At 55.3% G+C, this 20,662-nt stretch overlaps 2 protein-coding genes and 1 long non-coding RNA gene across 4 annotated transcripts in view; 1 reads left to right on the top strand and 2 right to left on the bottom strand.

The window, feature by feature from the left end:
- The window catches only part of RPS7 (ribosomal protein S7), a 117,512-nt gene that overhangs the window by 82,317 nt on the left and 14,533 nt on the right, over positions 1 to 20,662 (bottom strand). The window lies entirely within an intron of this gene.
- TRAPPC12 (trafficking protein particle complex subunit 12) overlaps positions 53 to 20,662 on the bottom strand; it is an 81,625-nt gene continuing 61,015 nt past the window's right edge. The window contains exons 8-12 of one of the 2 annotated variants that reach the window (XM_019453181.2): positions 19,720 to 19,793; positions 14,523 to 14,621; positions 1,242 to 1,342; positions 810 to 897; positions 53 to 667 (exon numbers count right to left, since the gene is read on the bottom strand). In XM_019453181.2, the coding sequence (XP_019308726.2) occupies positions 425 to 667; positions 810 to 897; positions 1,242 to 1,342; positions 14,523 to 14,621; positions 19,720 to 19,793 (605 nt within the window). In that variant the 3' untranslated portion in view covers positions 53 to 424. The remainder of the gene's footprint in view (positions 668 to 809; positions 898 to 1,241; positions 1,343 to 14,522; positions 14,622 to 19,719; positions 19,794 to 20,662) is intronic. The other variant, XM_019453184.2, reaches the window with a different exon arrangement.
- On the top strand, positions 667 to 14,338 carry LOC128773696 (uncharacterized). Its single transcript, XR_008418134.1, has 3 exons — positions 667 to 915; positions 12,422 to 12,572; positions 13,197 to 14,338. It is a non-coding gene; the product is annotated as an uncharacterized LOC128773696 (long non-coding RNA).

The raw sequence follows: 20,662 nt of genomic DNA on the forward strand, positions 1-20,662 counted from the left end.
CAAGTGACGTGTTTACTTTGGGCCGCAAAGGAGGGAACGAGAGAGAAGGCCGTGTGTTTGGTATTTCTCTGCCTTTATGCTCACCTGGACTGGAGGATTTACAGAGAATGGGTGGTTGGTCAGCGTTCCTCTGCGGACAGTCAGAATGAAGAGCGGAAGCAGGTCAGCTCCCGGGAATAAAAGGGACGCGGTGCCTCACACGGACCCCGCCTCCCGGACACCACGTTCGTGAACCGTGGCAGAGTCGCGGGCACCGGGCCGCCTGGAGTCTAACAAACCGCCGAGTCTGGGCCCGGCCGTGGCTCTGGGTGAAGACGACCCGCCCCCGGGGAAAGGGGTGTCCTCGGAGCCAACGGTCAGGTCAGGGTATCCGCTCTGGCGGATGTGCTGCACAGGGGCCCCGTGGCCCCAGAAGGCGAGCGTCCTACGCCAGCTTGAGGCACTGTGTGTTGAAGCTGTCCCCTTCTTTGCTGGCGACGGCCTCGAGCAGAGCCTGCTTCTTCTGCGCGCTGCGGGAGGACTCCAGCTCGTACATGGTGGTCAGGTTGAAGAGCACGCTCTCGTGCAGGTAGTGCGTGGGGTCCTGCTGGACCATGGCCTCCAGCTGCCGCAGGGAGTCCTTGAGTCTGCCCAGGTAGAGCAGACACACGGCGGCGTTGTTGTTGGCCTGGACGGGAGGGACACGTGCACGGGATCGGACACGGCCACCAGCCGGTGGCCCCCGAAACCCTCTCCCAACCACCGTGACACCGGCCGACGGCTCAGGACGGGCCCAGAGCCGCGAGCTCCTGTGTCCTCTAGGATCTTACCACTGCATTTGTCGGTTCAATCCTTAGGATTTCTGTGAAGAACCTGTGGGCTTCTGCAAAGTTATTCTGACCGAGGTGAAGGAAGGCTCTGGAACGTGAACGACAGGTAAGGCAGTTAACTGGGAACGGGAGAAGCGGGGGAGGAGGGGGCTCCCCAGATGCACGCACAGGTTTGTGAAGACACCAAAACACAGGTATTCAAGTAGCCAGGGGACCGAGAACAACGAGCAGTTATGCAAACTGATGTTGAAAACGGGGGCAATATGAACAGTACTTTGAAAAACGGGAGAAATCTTAAAACTTGTCGCTTGACTAACTGCCGTTTCAGTGCTGGGAAGGGGACAGGAATAAGGAACGTTCTCTAGAGGGCCTCAGGAAGCGGAGCCTTGAACTCCTGGGACATTTGAGAAAACGTAGTTTTGAGAGCTTTACCTGTTCATTAAAACCATTATTTTGCCTTGTGGTCCGTCCAACTTCTGCGTCACTTTCTCCACATCTTGAAAATACTTCTCAGCTGTTTTTATGTCTCCAATCTGCTTTGACAGAATTACTGGGTCAGGTCAGGTGACAAAACCAGTAAACGTACAGCCACACAGACCGCTGCCCGATGGGTTAGGCAGGAAAGCTCTGATCGCCATCACTGACTGTTACTTTTTGTAAAAGCGAATCCCATTTAGGACACGATGGAACGTCAACACGTTTAGGTCAGAAATGAAGTTAATGTACGAGTCTTATTAAAAAGTCTTAAATGTGAATCCTAGCATAACATTAAGTAAAAATAAATGACGGTTTTCAGGGAGGCGGCAGAGGAGGACCGACGCTCGTCTCCCGCCGCGGATCCTAGAAAACACGCACGTTACTGCTGACAACCCAGAGGGCGATCCGAAGCCCGAAGAATAAACACCAGGGGTGAAGGCAGGAGGCCACACGGGAGAGGGGAGAGGGCAGAGAGGAGGCAGGAGCTAAGCCCCCACGGGCACAGAGACGGGTGAGAAGGTGATCACAGCAGGGAGCCCAGCCGGGAAGACAAATCCCCAGAGTGGCTCTGAAAATCAGAGGGGCCGAATTTTGTGAGTTCTTACAAGCAGCAGGACTTGAAGCCTGGAACTCTGAAGACCAGCGGGCTTGGGCTTAGGCTCTGGGAGAGGAGGGTGATGGGGTGACGGAGAGCTGGGTCCCTGCCCGTAAGGGACAGCACAGCAAACAGCCCGGAGATCCAGATTAGAAGCAGCGTCCTGAAAGCAGCCCGGGGCGTGAGGGAGGGAGAGTGTGTTCCCGAGGGACTTCTCCGGGAGCAGAGGAGGGGGCAGGCGCCGTCTCCCTCCCCCGCCCGCACCAGGACACCCGCACTCACTACCTACCCTTACATCTTGCCCTGCCCCAGTCCTGGTGTCGCGGGTCCCCTCGCCCCGGAGACCGGCTTGCCAACAGTGTGGCCCGACTTCCCCGGGAGGAAGCACCCACCGTGTTAACACCGCAATCCCCCTCCCCCCGCGCAACAGGACGGGTGTGCACACCGCCCGTGGGTGCTTTGCAGGGTGGCCCCGGCCAGCCGGGTCTCCACGGCAGCTGCGCTTCCTCTGTGGAAGAGATCAGTGCCTTTCATCAAAAGTGTGCAACCTGCCTGCCACTTTCAAGAGCGAGAGACGTAGCAGACTTTCCCAACGCGCACGCGCACACCCACACCCACACGCACAGTGAGGCAAAGCGAGGGGAAGGGTATGTCCCAAATGAAAGGGCAGAGCTGCGGCAAGAGACCCAAGTGAAAGCTGGAGGCCGGCGGTGCCTTCCAGAGAATTCAGCGATCACGAAGATACTTGCTGGACGTGAGGCAAGAGTGGAGGACATCAGGGAGACCCTCGGCACAGAGAGAAAAACCAACCGGAGATGAAGAACACGATACATGAAATACAAAACACACTAGATGGAATAAACGGGTTAGAGGAAGCCGAGGGGCGAGTTAGCGACGCGGAGGACGGGGTGACGGAAAGTATCAGGCTGAGCAAGTAAGAGAAAGTGCAAAATGGGGGGGGGGCACTTAGGGAACTCAGGGACTCCGTTAAGAATCCTAACATTCGCACTGCAGGGATCCCAGAAGGAGAGGAGAGAGAAAAGGCAGAAGATTTACCTGAAGAAGAAGTAGCTGAAAACTTCCCTAATTTGGGGAAGGAAACAAAAATCCCTCCCAAGAGGCGCACGGAGCTCCCAACAAAATCAACCCAAGGAGGTCCACGCAAAAGGTAGCAACAAAGGAGACATGTTACAAGCCACGAGAGAAAAGACGACAGTGACACACGAGGGAAACCCCGTAAGGCTACTGGTGGACTTTTCGGCAGAAATCCCAGCCAGAGGGAGCGGCACGATACAAAGTGCCGAAGGGGAAAGTGTGCAGCCGGGAATTCTCCATCCCGCAAGGCCGTCGTTCAGAACGGCGCTTGCTTTGGGAGCACATGTACTAAAGTCAGGACATCACAGAGAAGATTAGCACGGCCCCTGCGTGTAACAGAAGGAGCGATGAAGACCTTGCCAGGCAGACAAAAACTGAAGGGCTCATGGCCACTGAAGCAGCCCTGCGGGAAACATTAAAGGGTACCCTTTGAGTGAAAAAAGACCATAAGTGAGAGTATGAAAAGTAAGAAACACAGAAGCACTAAAAATAAGTATATCTGTACAACTCAGTCAAGGGAGTCCCAAAATAAGAGGACGTAAAGTGTGACACCATATGCCTCAAATCTGGGGCGGTGGGGAAATGAGCAGAAAGGGCTCAAACTTAAGCGACCGTCAACCTAATGTAGACTGCTGTACGCAAAAGATGTTGTATACGAAGCCAATGGGAACCACAAATCAAGAACCAGTAACAGATACGCAGAGAATAAAAAGAACCCAAGTGAATCACTGAAGAAAGCCAACAAATCACGAAAGAAAGCAAGAGAAGAAAGGATCACAGAAAAACTTCGTAACAAGTATCGAAGTGGCAATAAATACATATCTATCAATAATTACTTGAATGCAAGTGGACCAAACGCTCCACCGAAAAGGCACAGGGTGACAGAGTGAATAAAAAAACAAGACCTATCCATATGCTACGTACAAAAGACTCATCTCAGACGTAAGGACACCTGAAGACTGAAAGCGAGTAGACGGAGAAACACTTGATAGAGTATTAAGAGAAAGCCAGGGCAGAAATGCTTCTACAAGACAACACAGGCTTTAACACAGAATGTAACAAGAGACACAGAAGGACACTATGTGGTAATAAAGGAGACGGGGCTGCTTGGGTGGCTCAGTCGGTTGAGTGTCTGACTCCTGATCTTGGCTCAGGTCGTGATACACGGTTCCTGGGACTGAGCCCCATGTTGGGCTCCGTGAGGACAGCCTGCTTGGGAGTCTGTCTCTCTCTGCCCCTCCCCCACCCACGCTCCCTTCTTTCTCTCTAAATAAATAAATGAACATGAAAAACAAAGAGGACAATCCAACAACATACAATGATAGCAAATAGTTATGCACCCCAAATGGGAGCAACCAAATACACAAAACAGTTAATAACAAAAAGAAACTGATAATAATAGGGAACTTTATCACCTCACTTACGTCAATGGACAGATTATCCAAACAGAATCAATAAGGAAACGGTGGCTTTGAATGACACACTGGACCAGATGGGTCTAACAGATCTATTCAGAACATTCTATCCTACAACAGTAGAATACACGTTCTTTTCAAGTGCACACAGAACATCCTCCTGAACAGATCGCATATTAGGCGACAAAGCAAGTCTCAACAAATTCAAAGAGTTCGAAGTCACACTGTGCGTCCTTTCTGACCACGACGCTACGAAATGAGAGATCAACCACAAGAAAAAAATCTGGAAAGACCACAAACACATGGAGATTAAATAACATGTTACTGAACAATGAGTGGGTCAACCAAGAAATCAAAGAAATAAAAAATTACATAGAAACAAATGAAAATGAAATCACACAGCTCCAAAACCTCTGGGATACAGCAAAAGCTGTTCTAAGAGGGAAGTTTGGTGCAACAGAGGACTATCTCAAATAAACCACCTAGCCTTACACCTAAAAGAGGTATATATAAAGAAGAATAAACAAAACCCCAAACCAGAAGGAAGGAAATAGTAAAGATTAGAGCAAAAATAAATGATATAGAAACTTAAAAAACCCAACAGGACAGATCAATGAAACCAGGAGCTGGTTCTTTGACGAGATCAACAACATTGATAAACCTCTAGCCATACTCATTAAAAAAGAAAAAAAATCCAAAATCACAAATATCAGAGGAGAAATAACCGCCAACAGCACAGAAATAGAAACAATTGTAAGACATGTTATGAAAAATTATATGCCAACAAACTGGACAACCAAGAAGAAATGGATAAATTCCTAGAAACATATAAACTACTAAAACCGAAGCAGGTAGAAAAAGAAAATTTGAACAGACCAATTTCCAGCAAAGAAACTAAATCGGTAATCAAAAAACCCACAAAAAATAAAAGTCCAGGACCAGATGGCTTCACAGGTGAATTCTAGCAAACGTTTAAAGAAGAGTTAATACCCATTCTTCTCAAACTGTTCCAAAAAAAAAAAAAAAAAAAAAAAAAGGATGGAAAACTTCCAAATTCATTCTGAGGCCAGCGTTACCCTGATACAAAACTAGATGAAGACACCACCAAAAAAGAGAGCCACAGGCCAGTATTTCTGCTGAACATACACTAAAATATCCTCGATAAAATAGTAGGAAACCAAATCCAACAATACATTAAAAAAATCCTTCAGCGCAATCAGGTGGGATTTATCCCTGGGATGTGCGGGCGGTGGTTCATTCCACGTGAGACATCACATCAATATAAAAAGGATAAAAACCATGTGATCATTTCAGTAGATGCATACGAAGCATTTGACAAAGAACAACATCCATTCATGACAAAAACCCTTAAAACGGGTTCAGAGGGAACATTCCTCAATATCATAAAGACCATGTGTGAAAAACCCACAGCTGTAACATCATACTCAGTGGGGGAAAGTGAGAGCTTTTCCCCCCAGGTCAGGAATGAGGCAGGGATGTCCACTCTCACTGCTGTTACTCAACATAGTAATGGAAGTCCTAGCCTCAGCAAACAAATGGAAATAAAAGGCATCCGAATTGGTAAGTAGGAAGTAAAACTCCCACTACCTGCAGATGACAGGATACTATATACAGAAAACCCTAAAGACTCCACCAAAAAAGTACTAGAACGGATAACTGAATTCAGTAAAGTTGAAGGATACAAAAGCATATTGCGTTCCTATACACTAATAATGAAGCAGCACAAAGAGAAATTAAGAAAACAATCCTGGCCGACTCTGTTGGTAAAACATGAGACTCTTGATCTCAGGGTCGTGAGTTCAAGCCCCATACTGGCCATGGAGCCTACTTAAAAAAAAAAATCCATTTATAATTGCACCAAAAGTAATAAAAAAAAAACCACCTAGGAATAAACTTAACCAAAGGGGAGAAAGACCTATAACTCTGAAAACTAGAAAACACTGATGAAATAAAAATAACATAAAGAGATGGAAAGGCATACCTCACTCATGAATTAGAATAAATATTGTTAAAATGTCTATACTTCCTTGAGCAATCTATACATTTAATGCAATCCCTATCAAAATCCCAACAGCATTTTTCACAGAGCTACAACAAACAATCCTACAATGTGTAGGGAACTACAAAAGACCCGAATAGCCAAAGCGATCTTGAAAAATCAAAGCAGGGGCGCCTGGGTGGGTCAGTCGGTTAAGCCTCCGACTTCAGCTCAGGTCACGATCTCACGGTCCGTGAGTTCGAGCCCCGTGTCGGGCTCTGGGCTGATGGCTCAGAGCCTGGAGCCTGCTTCCGATTCTGTGTCTCCCTCTCTCTCTGTCCCTCCCCTGTTCATGCTCTGTCTCTCTCTGTCTCAAAAAACAAATAAACGTTAAAAAAAAAAATTAAAAAAAAAAAAAAAAGCAAAGCTGGAGGCATCACGATTCCAGACTTCAAGCTGCCGTCATCAAGACAGTATGGGACTGGGACAAGAACAGCCCCACAGATCAATGGAACAGGACAGAAAACCCAGAAATAAACCCATGGTTACATGGCCAATTACGACAAAGGAGGCAAAACTATGCAATGGGAAAAAGACAGTCTCTTCAACAAATGGTGTTGGGAAAACCGGAGGGCAAATGCAAAAGAATGAAACGGACCCCTTTCTTACACCAGACTCAAAACTACACTCAAAATGGGTTAAAGACCTGGCACCGTAAGAGTCCTAGAAAATTGCACAGGTAGTAATCTCTCTGACACTGGCCGCAGCAGCTTTTTTCTAGACGCGTCTCCTGAGGCAAGGGAAACAAAAGGAAAAATAAACTCCTGGGACTACATCAAAATAAAAATCTCTTGCAAAGTGAAGGAAACAATCAACAAAACTAAAAGACAACCTATGAGTGGGAAAAGATATTTGTAAAAGACACAGCAGATAAAGGGTTAGTATCTAAAATATGCAAAGAACTTACACAATTGAACACTCAAAAAAACAAATAATGCAATTACAAAATGGGCAGAGGACTGCTTCGATTCTGTGTCTCCCTCTCTCTGCCCCTTTCCCACTCACACTGTTTCTCTCTCAAAATACATAAACGTCAAAAAAATTTTTAAAAAATGGGGCAAATATATTCCTCCAAAGAAGACCTACAGATGGGCGTGGTGTCTGGTGACAAAAATGACCCCGTGAACGTACTGGTGTTGCCTTAATAAATGGCCCTCGTCTCTTTTCCGGGAGCCCCCTGTCTTCTGCCAGCATCCAGGAAACCCACGGCCAAGTGCATAGTTTGCAAAGGGGACAGAACTTCAGAGCCCTCCCAGTCACTGACATCAATCCACAGAAGCCCAAAAACGACACGAGAAGGAAGAAAACGAAGACACACGAAGACGACAGAAGGGCGTTTATGTGTCGCTTCCCCTCGGGCCCCGCGCGGCTTGAAGCTCCGCGCCAGACTTCTCTCTACCTGACTCGCAAGGAGCCGGAGTCCCTGTGGGCTCAACGCTGTCTGCGCCCTCCGCTGGCAAGTCTGGTCCCTCACAATGTGTTCGCTTTGTCTAAAGTCCCGTTGACGAGAACCACGTCGCCGAGTCCGTATTGTTGACTCCGCCGAAGTTACCGTAACTACTCGTGTTTGTCAAGCCTTTAAGATGTGGGCACCGAGCCAAGCGCTTCAACACACTCAGCTCTCACGCGATCGGTCACGTCCATGCTATCTGTTATCTCCATTTTTAACTCAAACATATTTGACACACTGTGTAAATGTAAGGCGTACGGCAGGTTTACTTGATACACTTATGTGGTAATGATTTAAAAATCAAGCATAAAAAAAGGCAGTCGAAATTTTTGCAGGATATCCAGCAAGCAAATAAACCCAGACTCGATAACCCCAACCCACTTATTTGGAGAAAACAGCAGACAGTAAGTGGAGGAACCAGTCAAGACAAAGCGCAAACAGAATTATAAACGTGAAATGACGAGTCGCTATGGACAGAAAGGAAACCGTTCGTGTTGCAAAAGGGCGTCAGTTTACAGAACTGTGTGCAAATGTACGTGAACACAGGGACCAGACAGGTGACTTCCTGGGACACCTGAAATTGCCCAGATGGGCCCCGGAGACAGAGAAAAACCCTGGGGCCTGTAACAGTAACACATTAGGGACGGTGATCGGCGTCAGTGCCCACAAACACCAAGTGCTTGGCATAAGCATTTCTTAGGTGAATTATCCAACCTTCAAGGAACAGAGAATTCCAAAATAATCCAAAATTTGCCAGAGAACAGCGAAAGAAAGAAACTAACTCACTTTTGTGAAGATGGACGACACATACCAGCGCTTTTGAGAGAAGTGCTCACGCACGCGCGCACACTTGTGAACGCAGAGCCCGAGTGCTCATGCACGTGCTTGTGACCGTGGAGCCGGGGAAGTGCTCATGCACGCGCACACCTGTGAACTTGGGAGCCTGAGAGAAGTGCTCGTGCACGCATGCACACCTGTGAACACGGTGCCTGAGAAGTGCTCGTGCACGCGTGCACACGTGCACTTGGAGCCCAAGAGAAGTGCTCATGCACAAGCACACTCGTGAACACAGAGCCCAAGAGGAGCATGCCTGTTTGGGGATTCCCCACCGGTGTTGTCCTTCGGGGGGACGGACCCCGTGTGTATTTCTGCAGCAGAAACCAGGGCTCGCGGCCTCTCTCTCTCCTTGGTCTCAGCCGGGACAGCAGGCTGGGCTCCCTCCCACCCTGCAAATTGGGCAAGAGGCGGCCCTGCGGAGGCGCGGGGTCCCCGGGGGCCTCGCCAGTTGGTGACAGTGAGAACCCCTTGTCCCAGCGGCTGGGCCCCAGCAGGGCCAACGCAAGGGCCTCGGGAGGGCGCCTGCTGCCGTGAGATTTGTATCAGCTGAAAGCCACGGGCTTCTCGTTTACCTCCGACCTTTACTTACGGAAACACGGGCTGGAAATTCATCTAGAAAAACCACTTAGCCCAAATCTTTACGCTTACATATAGGAAATATTTTCATACCTAAAATATATTTTGAGAGCGCACATACTGAATGGGGGAGGGGCAGAAAGCGAACCCTAAGCAGGCTCCGCGCTCTCGGCACAGAACCCGACGCGGGGCTCGAATGGGGAGATCGTGACCAGAGCTGAAACCAAAGTCGGATGCTCAACCGGCTGAGCCACCCAGGCGCCCCGCCCCCCCCCCCCCACTTTAAAACCTCTCAAACCGCCATTTCCGGAAGGGGCCGACCCCCCCCAGATTAGTGCACACATGCCAGTAACGGTGACACGCCGCTGCCGCTCTGTCCTGGTTCCCTTCGGCAGGTGCTCCCGCGCAGCGACGTCTCCGCCCGCAGAGCCCCCGCGCAGCAATGTCCCTCCCCTCCCCCGAGTCCCTGCGCAGCCCTGAGCCTGAGCCTGGCTCCTGCTCCCTCTGCCCTGCTGCGAGCCAGGCAGGATGAACAAGCAGCCTGCACCCCTCAGGCGCCTCCTGTCCCCACGGCCCCCGACCGTCCTTCACGCCCCACTCCCACCCGCGTGGCTGCCCCCGGGGCACGCTGGGCGCACCCCACCTCCGGAGGCCCCTGAGCCGTGGCGTCGGAGGACTAAGCATCGCCTTCGCCGCCGGTCCCGTGCGCGCTGCCGCGGAGGCCGGTCTGCCCGCACTCGCGGCGCTCTGCGCCGAAGGCTCCTGCCTGGCCACCGGCCCCTTCCGGCTCCGCGCCAGCGCCGTGGACACTGGCTCTTGCGTGAGCAGCTCGTGGGCCCTCGGCTCCGGACGTCACCAAGGCACAGTCTGCGGCCGTGAGGGACGGCACCCAGGACCCCTCCACCCCTTCCTCTCCTGCCGCTGAGACAGATCACAGCCCAGAAGAACGGAGTGGGGGCCTTGGTGCGGAGTCACCGTAAAGTGTGAATACACGCTTCCTCTGCGTGTGCACGTGTTTCACCGCCCTTCGGTGGACCGTGGGAGGGCTCCCTCAGAGTACAGAGCACCTCCCATCGCGTCTGCAGCCTCCCAGTGCTTTCAGGAGCAGAGACCCCGTTCCACCTGACCCTCCCCCCAGAACAACTGCTCACCTCCTCTGCATGGACAGCGGGGGCTCTCAGGAGGCTGTGCAGCAAGACTGGGGGCAAGAAGGGGCCAAGAAGGGGCAGGCCCAGGCGCCTGGTGTGTGGGTGGGAGGCGAGAGGGCCTGCTCCCTACAGACTGCATCTAGAACATTCTGTCCTGACCTGTGTGTCCAAGTCAGGTCTTCCCACCCATCTATGTGATCAGTGCACAAACTGAACAGCTAACCGTCTGCTCGTAACGGCCATGAGGTCGAGCCTCTTGGAAAGAATGGGGGTAGCTCCTCACGAGTACAGTACATTCTGTTAGGAGACCTAATGCAACATGGCACCGGTCTGGCCCCTGGGTATCCGCCCACGCGCCTTCCTTTGTGGCTTAGCTGTTGCTGGCCCGACGGAGGGTGGGGCGGTGCAGCACGTGAGACACAGGGCAGTGTAGCGCCCAGCCGTGTGGTATTCTCCAGAAACTTCGTTCCACTTGGCTAGACCTCGTCTGGTCCCCAAATGTCCTGTTTCTGCACTATTACGGGTCAGGGCCACGTAACAGAACACCATGCCAGGCTCCGCCCCCGGTGACCGTCTCTCATCATCTCATCCCACCAAACACGTCCTTAATGTGAGCTGAGGCGTAAGGTTAGACACGAGCACACATGCCAGCAGGATGGCTCTGGGGCTGGAACGCGGACCACGCGGCCAGGCGTCGCGCGCACGTCCCCGGCAGCTTGTGGGCTCCCGGCCTGTGTGCGTCAGCGTCTCTAGGGAGCTCCCCACCCCGACATCCTGGGGTTAGCCACTGTCTGGGGCGGCTCTGCCTTTCGGTTGGTGGGAGTCAGGCGTGCCCCACTACTCGAGGCCGGCGGGAGGCTGAGAGGCACAGAAACCCAGTAGACCACACGTGTCCCAGGCCCCGTGCACAGTCCGATCTCTGCTGAGATCCCCGACTCGCTATCTCACAGAGGGGACCGAAGCCCAGCAAGGTCACATGACCTGCTCAGAGCCACACGGCCCCGAGCTGGCTCCCATGGCCTGTCTTCTCCCACTCGGCTCCGGGGCCGCGTGCATTTATTCTCCAAGATGCCTTGGGAGAGAAGTCAGGGGAGAGCTCATCGAGGGGTCCAGGTGACTTCACGGTGCCCTAGAGGACAGGCAAGACCTGCACAGGCAGGCAGAGGGAAAGGGAGCCCAAGCAGGGAGAAAAGTAGGCTGCAAAGCAGGAGTTAGTGCCGAATCTGGGAGGGCCCTGAGCGCGGGCTTCAGAAGTGAGCTTACCCGACAGGTAAGCCATGAGGCGCCAGCAGGGGCTCTGACCGAGGATGACAGAAGGGAGCGGCATTTCAGGAGGCTAAGGTCTGGGGTGGATGGGAGCCAGCCGGGGCTGGAGGCCAGGGCAGTGCCACCACTCGCACGTGCCCACGCTGCCTCTGGGCCCCTCTGGGGGGCCGAACGCAGAGACTGGAGACAGGGGCCCTCAGGCAGTGGCCCGGTCTGGAGGGGCCGGTCCCAGCACCGCTTCTGAACCCGGGTGCGGATGGGTGCCTGCTGGGGCGACCGTAAAGAAACCAGAGCTCGGCAGCGAGCACGCCTGCTGTACAGGGCACGGGCATCAGGAAGCAGGTGAGGGTGCAGGGCAGGTCAGGACAAAGAGGCATGGCCACCGGGCCCTAGGACTCGCTCTTTATCACAGGGGTCCAGAAAGCTCTAGAACTCCCCACGAATGCAAGCCGTGTGGTTTCTCCCAGGGAGACCTGTACCGTGAACCCTGACTGTGGCAGCACGGGCTCCCCGTAGAGCAGGCGGGAAGCTGTCGCCGGCGCCTCAACACCGGCAGATCACAGGATGGGCTACGGGAGGCGCACGACCACGCCGGCCCGGAACAGCAACGTTCCACCGGGAGCCTCAGCTTCCGTAAGGGCTCCCGGGTCTCTGAGCACGAGACCCGCTCAGCGGCCGTCCTCTCTCCTCTCAGATCCGGACGCGTCAGGCAGCACGCTTACCCCGCCGACCAAGACCTTACCTGTGCCTGCCTTTCCTGCTCGGCATACGGATGCGGTAACAGATGACCTGTCAAAGGAGCGAGGCCACCTTTGACCAGCTCCGATGGGAACGTGTCATAAACGGTGAGTCCTGCCATCTCGATTTCCTTTACAAAACCAAAGTTCACACCATCGTTCTTCAGCAACAGAAGTATCAGTGACAGGCGTTTGATAAATAGTCCGAGGTGACAAGGTCTCCCGGCCACGTGGTGGGGACTTCGGTGAGTCCACTCAACCAGCTTCCTGTGGCCTGTCTTCACACGGGGGGGGGGGGGGGGGGGGGGGGGTGTTCCTGACCAGCAGTCACCTCCCCAGCCCTGAGAACGGGGGACACCAAGAGCTTTCCCTGCACCGCTCACCACCTCCCCTGGTGACGCTGGACCCGCTTGGAGCCGGGCCGGAAACGTCTACAGGGCAGTCTCGCCAAGTCCCCGCGGCTTCGGTACTATCCGTTCCGAGATCCGGGCCTCAGTCCTGTCACTCCCGTGACTCCCACAGGAGGATGTGCTTTCGTATCTCAGGACTCGTAAATGGATGTCAGGCATAGAGTCCTCAGATTACGTAAATTATGACTCAGAAATGAAGACTGTCCTGAGTGGTGAGGAATTAGAGCAGACGCAGGATATTTCATTTCGATGATCAGCGTGATCCCAGGCACAGCACTGTATTCTTTTTTTCTTGTTGTTTTTAAAGGTTTTATTTTTTTAGGGTAATCTTTACACCCGGCGCGGGGCTCAAACTCACACGCGTGATTGGGAGTCACGCGCTCTAGTGGCTGAGCCGGCCGGGCGCCCCCACGGCACCGCGTTCTTACACGGACGGTCCTGCTTTGTCTGCTCAGTGACCCCAAAGGACGCTAACGAGCATCCACGGCGCACAGAGACAATGCGGCTCAGTTCGGCGGCTCGCCCGGGCTCACCTGCTAGCTAAGCACCAAGACAGACCAAAAGCTGGGTCCTCCAGCCTCTACGGTGTGCGTTCCTCAGCACCCGGTTTAGTGAGGGTCGCCCTTAACGGCCCCACAACAGAGGCCCCTGAGTGCCCTGGGAAGGACTCCGAGACCACAGCTGGCCTTCACTGTCAGGCTGTCCCTGCAACCCGTCTGTGCTCCCCAGGAGCAGTATGGCTTGTGGGAGGGGGAGAGAGGTGCGCGTGTGTGCGTGGAGTGAGGACGGGGGTGGACAGGACCCACCTTCGGTGAAAACCACCTGAGCTCTGGGCTCACAGAGGCTCTGTTCGCCGGATCTCTGGGACCTCGGGCGGGTGACTCAACCACAGGGAAGCTTCAGTTTGCTAATCTGTAAAGTGGCCGGCAGTACCCACGGCGGGGCTGGCTGGGCGTGGCGCCTGCTCAGGGCCAGTGGTGCTCGACGTACTTCTGACCCTTCTCCGACTTTGCTCCGGGGTGTTATGGCAGAAAGCCCTACGTCCCGAGGGTGGGAGGGGGGCAGAGGCCGCCTGGGCTCAGCCCGCAAGGGTGGGATTGCCGTCCTGGGAGAGACAGGAGTGAGGAGGGCACTCATCACTCCGTCGCCAAGGGGTCCAGGAAAGCTCATCCCGGATCAGCGATGCTCTTGGCGAGAGGTGTCGTCCCTCCCCTCGTGCGCTGCTGGACCGCTGCTTCCAGATGTGCGTCCTTTGTGCCTCCGCACACATTCAGGTGCCCTTTCCAGCAAGATATCAGCAAGTTACGCTAGTATCGGCCAAGCTGAAAGAACGTTCTTGATGGTCTTATCAACCCTTTTCCTACTGCCACAGGACGATTTCTAAAATAATCTGTTTCAGTGCCTTGCCCATGAAAACCTGTAAATTCACATTTAGCAGTGTGCATCCTAATCACGTCAAAGCCAACGGGGACTTAATACCATCAAAACGGAGCTACTGTAAAACACTAAACCTTTTAACAGACACCTGACACAAAACGTTTTCTGTTTCCTAAACACGGAATTACCACTGAGTCCCAGGCCACCCCTGCGGGGCCCACCCCCTGTAGCTCAGGTGCCCGGCAGGGGGTGGGGAGGGGGGAGCCCGTACCTGTAGGAAGATCCGGCCGATACCACTCAGCAGCTGGGGCTCCTGCTCGGGGTAATACTGGATGACTGAGTGATAGGCGTCCACAGCCAGCACGTAATCCTACGGGGACAGAACCCGAAAGAGGATTTGGGGTTAGGAAGGTCACTGCTGTACAAAATCAGAAGCTCAAGTGCCTGCAGACTCACACGTGAAGACAGGGCACGTCGACACGCGAGCCGGGAGGATGCGGAAACCCAGTGCTGGGCCTGGGAGGTGAGCGCAAGCCTGCCTGACCACGTGGCAAACGGGACCCCGAGTTTTGTTCGTAACCAGACTCGGGAAATGCCTTCCTCTCCCTCAGGGGCTGAGGTCCATCCTGCTTCCACTTTCTAAATAGCAATTAGGAATTCACCTGGACTCTCGCTTTCTTTCTTGACAAAATTAAGTGAGTTGGTGAATTTCACCTTGTCATCACTGCCAATGACATAAACCAAATTTATCTATTTTTCATTTAATTTTTTAAATGTTTGTTTTTGAGAGAGACAGAGTGTGAGTGAGGGAGGAGCAGAGAGAGAGGAAGACACAGAATCCAAAACAGGCTCCAGGCTCCGAGCTGTCAGCACAGAGCCCGACGCGGGGCTCAAACCCATGAACGGTGAGACTGTGACCTGAGCCGAAGTTGGACACTTAACTGACTTAGCCGCCCATGTGCCCCTAAACCAAATTTATTAATAGCATCTCTTAAACGTTTTCTAGGCTAAAAGTTGAGGAAAAGTTCTTATGTTTAAACAGAAACCCCCACCAAGAAACTTAGCTGAGAGCGAGCACGAGACCCAGGGCAGGCTCGCTGGGGAGAGCGCTGGAATGTGGTGCGGGGGTTCTCTGAGCGCACCAGGCAGGTGAACGTGGGACACTCAGCAGGCTCCGCTGGCCACGGTGCTTGGCCGTGCACCCCAGCAGCTGCCCTCTCTCACTGCGTCGGGAGCACCCTTCACGCTGCCCTGGGGGACCGGGTAGGACCTGACCATCTCTGCACCCCCTGCTGCGCTCCCAACGCCGGCCCGCCGGGACACTAACGGAACCCCTGTCGGCCCGTAAGAGGCGGGACCGGTCGCCCAGGACACAGCCCTTGGCCCCTCTCGGGTCCCCCAACAAAGCCAGGCTCTCCAGAACAGCCGTGATCTCTGTGATGTCTGCGGAGCAGGCTCCGTGCCGGGCGCTGTGCTGTTCCTGAGTCCCAGCACACGGCCGGCAGGAAATGTTGGCTGCAGGCGCTTTTCTCCTGGCTTGTTCTTCGTTCCTCCACATTCGCAGTTACTAGCTTGCTAATGGATGATGATAGAGAGACAGGTGACAAGTAAAATTTCAGTTTAGCAGGAAAAGAGTGAAAACCTTTCCAGTCGGGCCCTTTCAAGGAAAACTCACGAAGACAAATTTTACTGAAGGTGTGGTGCTCACAAGGAGCCTCGCAGCACCTGCCATCCTTTCCTGGGGCCCCTGCTGCCCACAGCAGGGCTGTGCTGTTTCCAGTGCTGTGTGTGCACACGTGTATAAGCAGGCACAAGTGTGTCAGTGCACTCACAAGTGAGTGCACGTAAGCGCACGAGTGTGCATGCAAGCACGAGTGTGAGAAACCAAGCCGTGCACGAATGTGTGCCCAAGTGTGAGCACAAGCATGAGCAAGTGCGTGCAAGCATGAGTGTGAGAAACCATGGAGGTGCGTAAGTGCACAAGTGTGAGCACAAGCATGAGAGCAGGTGTGGGCACGGGGGGTGCACGAGCATTAGCAAGTATGTGCATGCAAGTGTGAACATGCGAACGTGCACTACCGTGTATGCATCAGCATGTGAGCAAGTGGGTGTGTAAAAGCATGAGTGTGAACAAAACATCTGTGTACACGTGTGCATGCTAGCGTAAACGTGTAGGTGTGCGTTCGCAAGCATGAGCAAGTGTGTGCGTGCTAGTGCGAACGTGGAAGTGTGCGTGTGATCAGGTGTGTGCATGAGGTGTGTGTGCATGTGTGCTCAGAGGCCCCTCCCCTGGGGGGGCTGAGGCTCCAGCAGAGGGTGCCCGGGTGCCCCCACAAGCACGAGGCCTACCCAGACGCCTGCTGGTGGGGAAGTCGCCTGCTGTGATTTAACACCCAGCCCTCGCTGTTGGTTTCCAGTCAACAGAAGACCCTTCTGTCGTTGGTGTTGGCGCCCGAGTGTCACTGATCCGGGCCAGTCCACGTGCCGCAGGTCTTGGCTCGTGCGTCACTCACTCTACCGAGCGCCCAGCCGAGCCGGAGCCAGGACGTGCGGGGCGGTACCTGCCCACTTTCGGCTGGCAAGTCCGGGGAAGCCAACGTCGCCGTCTGACAACCATGTTTCAGTGCTTGAGGCCAGGAGTCCGTGTTTCCGAAGATAACGTGACGTGGAAAGAACTAAGCAAGGACCCCTGACGGAGTAACGGCCGCGTGGATCTGTGAAAACACCACCCCCTGGGAGAACCCTCCAGGGCGGATCCGCAGGCGTGGGGGGCGCGCGGGAAGGCTGGCTTCCCCGCGAGATCACGGCGGTCCCGGTGCCGCTCTGGACGCCCAGGAGCGGCCGCAGCCTCGGGGGCGGCCTCCGCGATGCTTCCAGGGGCCCTGGGCTCAGATAACGCGGGGGGTGGGTTGCAGAGCTTCCTAAGCGGACGATCACTGCCGGAAATGGCTTACTTCCTGCAAGCGGAGGAAACGCGGCCCCTCGAAAGGCAAACGCTCAAGGTCGCTGTCCCACTCCGCCCCGCTGCAGACCACACGACCGGCTCTGAGGAAGGCCGCGAGGGACCTGCTCAGGGGGACGGGCCTGGGTCGGCTCGGGGCGCACCCGTCGCCCTTCTGCAGCTCCGCCGGCTTGGGGGCCGTGGGGCAGGACTCACGACCGTCTGCAGCCAGAAAGGGTTTGTGCGGGGAGACTGAGGCGGGAAGAAGCTGGTCTACGCGCTTGCGCGGTCCCTCCGTGACCTGAGGCGCCCCGACGGGCGGCCCAGGGGGGGGGGGGGGGGACGTGGGACCCTCGGGGGCGCACCTGAGGCCGCAGGCACATCACCCGCAGGGCCGACCCGCACGGGCGCCCCGCCCTCCGCGAGTCTGGGGACGACAGCTGCACTTGCGACATCACACCGATGCACACGTCCCGGGCCGCGCAACGGCGCCCGACGTCGTGCGGACACGTCCCGGGCCACGTCACACACGTAACCACTCCCGACGTTGTTGTGCGTGCGGACACGTCCCCGGCCTCGTCACACACGTAACCGCCCCGACAGTACGTCATATGGACACGTCGCCGGCCACGTGACACAAGTAACCGCGCCCCACGGTACGCTTTGCGGGTACTTGGGGCTGAAACGTCCGCTTCTCATCAGAAGGAAGTTAGTATTTATTTCCCCGTAACACAGCCGGCCCTCAGAGCGAGGAAACGGCCGAGCAGAGGGGCCACCGGCGGCCGTGCACGAACCCCGAGGACAGGACCCCGCAGTGCCGCGCGCGCTCACCATGGCAACAGGGCACAAACACGCGGAGACCTTTGCCAAACGTGCACTTGAACTCAAGGAAACGAAGATTCGTCTAAAGTCTCAAATTGCATTCATCAGAAAGCATTTTTGCAGCAATAATATGTTCGGTATGGAGTCCCAGCGAAGTCGGTAGAAAAGTTACATTTGGTGCTTAAGGGCATTGTTACCACCACAGCGCAACAAAGAAATCCTCCCATAATGTGCTATTAACGTCTTAACAATGAAAATAAAAGTCGGCAGGGGGACAGGTAGCGTCCCTCCTGGGGAGTTTTGGCCCCGAGACTGAAGAAAAGTCAGCACTGTGAATTTACCGTTTGCTCTCTCCGCATCAGCAGCTGGCTTTCTGGTGCGGGGGACGGGGTTCCAGGAGCTGGCGACCGTCCTCAGCAGGCTGGGGAGAACGGCCTGCTTGGAGGGCATCCGCCCACGCACATGCCGGGGGTGGCCTGCCCTGGGGTGCGAGTCGAGGGACACGGGCACCGCAGAGCCGGCCAAGCCACCCTGTCAGAAACGCCAGGTGTGCGGACTGAAGGGAGACCTGAGCTCCTTGGCCGTGTGTGCCTGGGGGGCGGGGGGGCTGCGTGAATGTCACAGCTGCGGGTTTCAGAGATACCAGCTCTGTGCCCGTTTTAGAGCAGACGCCTGGGGCTCCGGGACACGCAGGGTGCTGCGAGGTCACTGTGCCCTGGTGTCACGCCTTTACAGGGGCCACCGGGATGGGAGCCGTGCAGGCTGCCCTACGGCAGGTTCAGGCCACACGTCCTCCTGACGGGCACGGGGCGGGGCTGTGCATTTATGCCCGCGGCCAAGCCCTCTGCACTGTGCCCAGGACGGGACCCGCTCCCGGGGCTGCGCGCCAGGGCCAGCCACGGAGCTCTGCCACCCTATCAACCGCCTGCTCTGCTTTGCTAAAGATTAAGCTCAGGAATGACCTTGGGCTGACCTGTGGGGGACTCAGAGACTCGGTCTCATAAGAGCCCAGGTGTTCGCGCCTGGGTGTCCGAGGCTAACGGATTCTTGCAGCGGCAGCTGCGGCAGGGCTTCTAGGGGGTGTGGGTCCCTGACCCGCCCGCCTGGGGAGCCGGAGTGGGGGGGGGTGGTCAGGCTCCCACCAAAGCGAGGAGCCAGACCCTGCTGTTTGGCTGGCGAGGGCCTGCTGGGAAAAGACGAGAGAACAAAGGACCCAGGCGTCCATTCATCCTCTCCGATCTGCGAGCTGCCTCCATGGGGGCCGAAGGCTCTGGGTGGCATCCCTGAGACACAGGTCTTCTGGGGAAACCTGTCTCCCGATACCACAAGCATCAGTCAGCAAGTCCTGCCAGGACCAGGGGAAACCCTTCCTCTAACACGGGGAGAGCAAGGGCTCCCTTTCTGGGATGGAATCCAGAGAAAAATAGGAGAAATGGGGACGGGGAGGGGGAAAGGGTTAGGGGGGGAGGGGAGAGGGAGAGAGATGGAGAAAGGGAGAGGGAACGAGAAGGAGGGGGAACGAATGATGATTTTAGTTAAATCGTCTAGACGCCACGTTTGAACACTTCGACGTGGCAGTGTAAACTCTACGCTGTGCTGAAATTTCCTTCCATACACGTTAAATGGGTCCAGGGCGAGTCCGGGAACACCGCGGCTGCCCGTGGACGTCTCCTCACCACGGACGCCCTCTTCTGTACCCACGTACCTTCATCAGGAGCAGGCAGTTTGCCATGGAGCACATCACCCGGCCCAGGCGGGACCGCCACAGCCGAACGGAGGCTGCAAGAGAGGGGCAGTGGTGAGCGTGTGACAGCTGGAGGCGAGCCCTGGCCGTCAGCGACGGTCCTTTGACTTCTGGCCTAGAAGGTCCCCTGTCACCAGGCTGCCGAGCACAGGGCATCAGGCCGGTGCTCTTGGCCCTGGGAGGAGAACGGACGAAGAAGTGACACAGCCATGAGAACAGGAAGGTGGCCGGTCAGCTTCAGGGCGGACAGGAGACCACATGGCCCAGCCACGGCCACCTGCCTGGGGGGCACAGGGCACGGGGCTGCAGGGTGCCCGCACGCTGGGCTCCGCTTACTGAGGTCGCCTTCTCAAGGTCTCCATTTCAGAGCCTTTTATTTAAAAAAAAAAAAAAAATTTTTTTTAACCTTTATTTATTTTTGAGACAGAGAGAGACAGAGCATGAATGGGGGAGGGTCAGGTCAGAGAGAGAGAGGGAGACACAGAATCCGAAACAGGCTCCAGGCTCTGAGCTGTCAGCACACAGCCTGACGCGGGGCTTGAACTCACAGACTGCGAGATCACGACCTGAGCCGAAGTCGGACGCCTAACCGACTGAGCCACCCAGGCGCCCCTTCAGAGCCTTTTAAACGGAAGCGGCAACCGCTGTCCTATCTGTGTTGCAGACCCTGTGGGCACCATCGTGGTGGCAGCGAGCACCCTCACGTGTGACGGCAGGGCGGCGATGACGCAGAAGCAGAGCTGGCTCCCCAGCGGGTGTCTGCCCGGTGGCGGCTGCAGCGGCCGACAGGCCCGGAGGACGGCGGTGCCCGAAGGACCGTCATTCCGTGAGCCGGCCGACCCTGCTCTGCCCACATGCTGCCCTTCCCATGTGCCAGGACCAACGGGCGGGTAGGATAACACCT

The sequence above is a fragment of the Panthera pardus genome, unplaced genomic scaffold (assembly GCF_024362965.1).
Source record: "Panthera pardus isolate Hobbes unplaced genomic scaffold, ASM2436296v1 HiC_scaffold_26, whole genome shotgun sequence".
Lineage (NCBI taxonomy): Eukaryota > Metazoa > Chordata > Mammalia > Carnivora > Felidae > Panthera > Panthera pardus.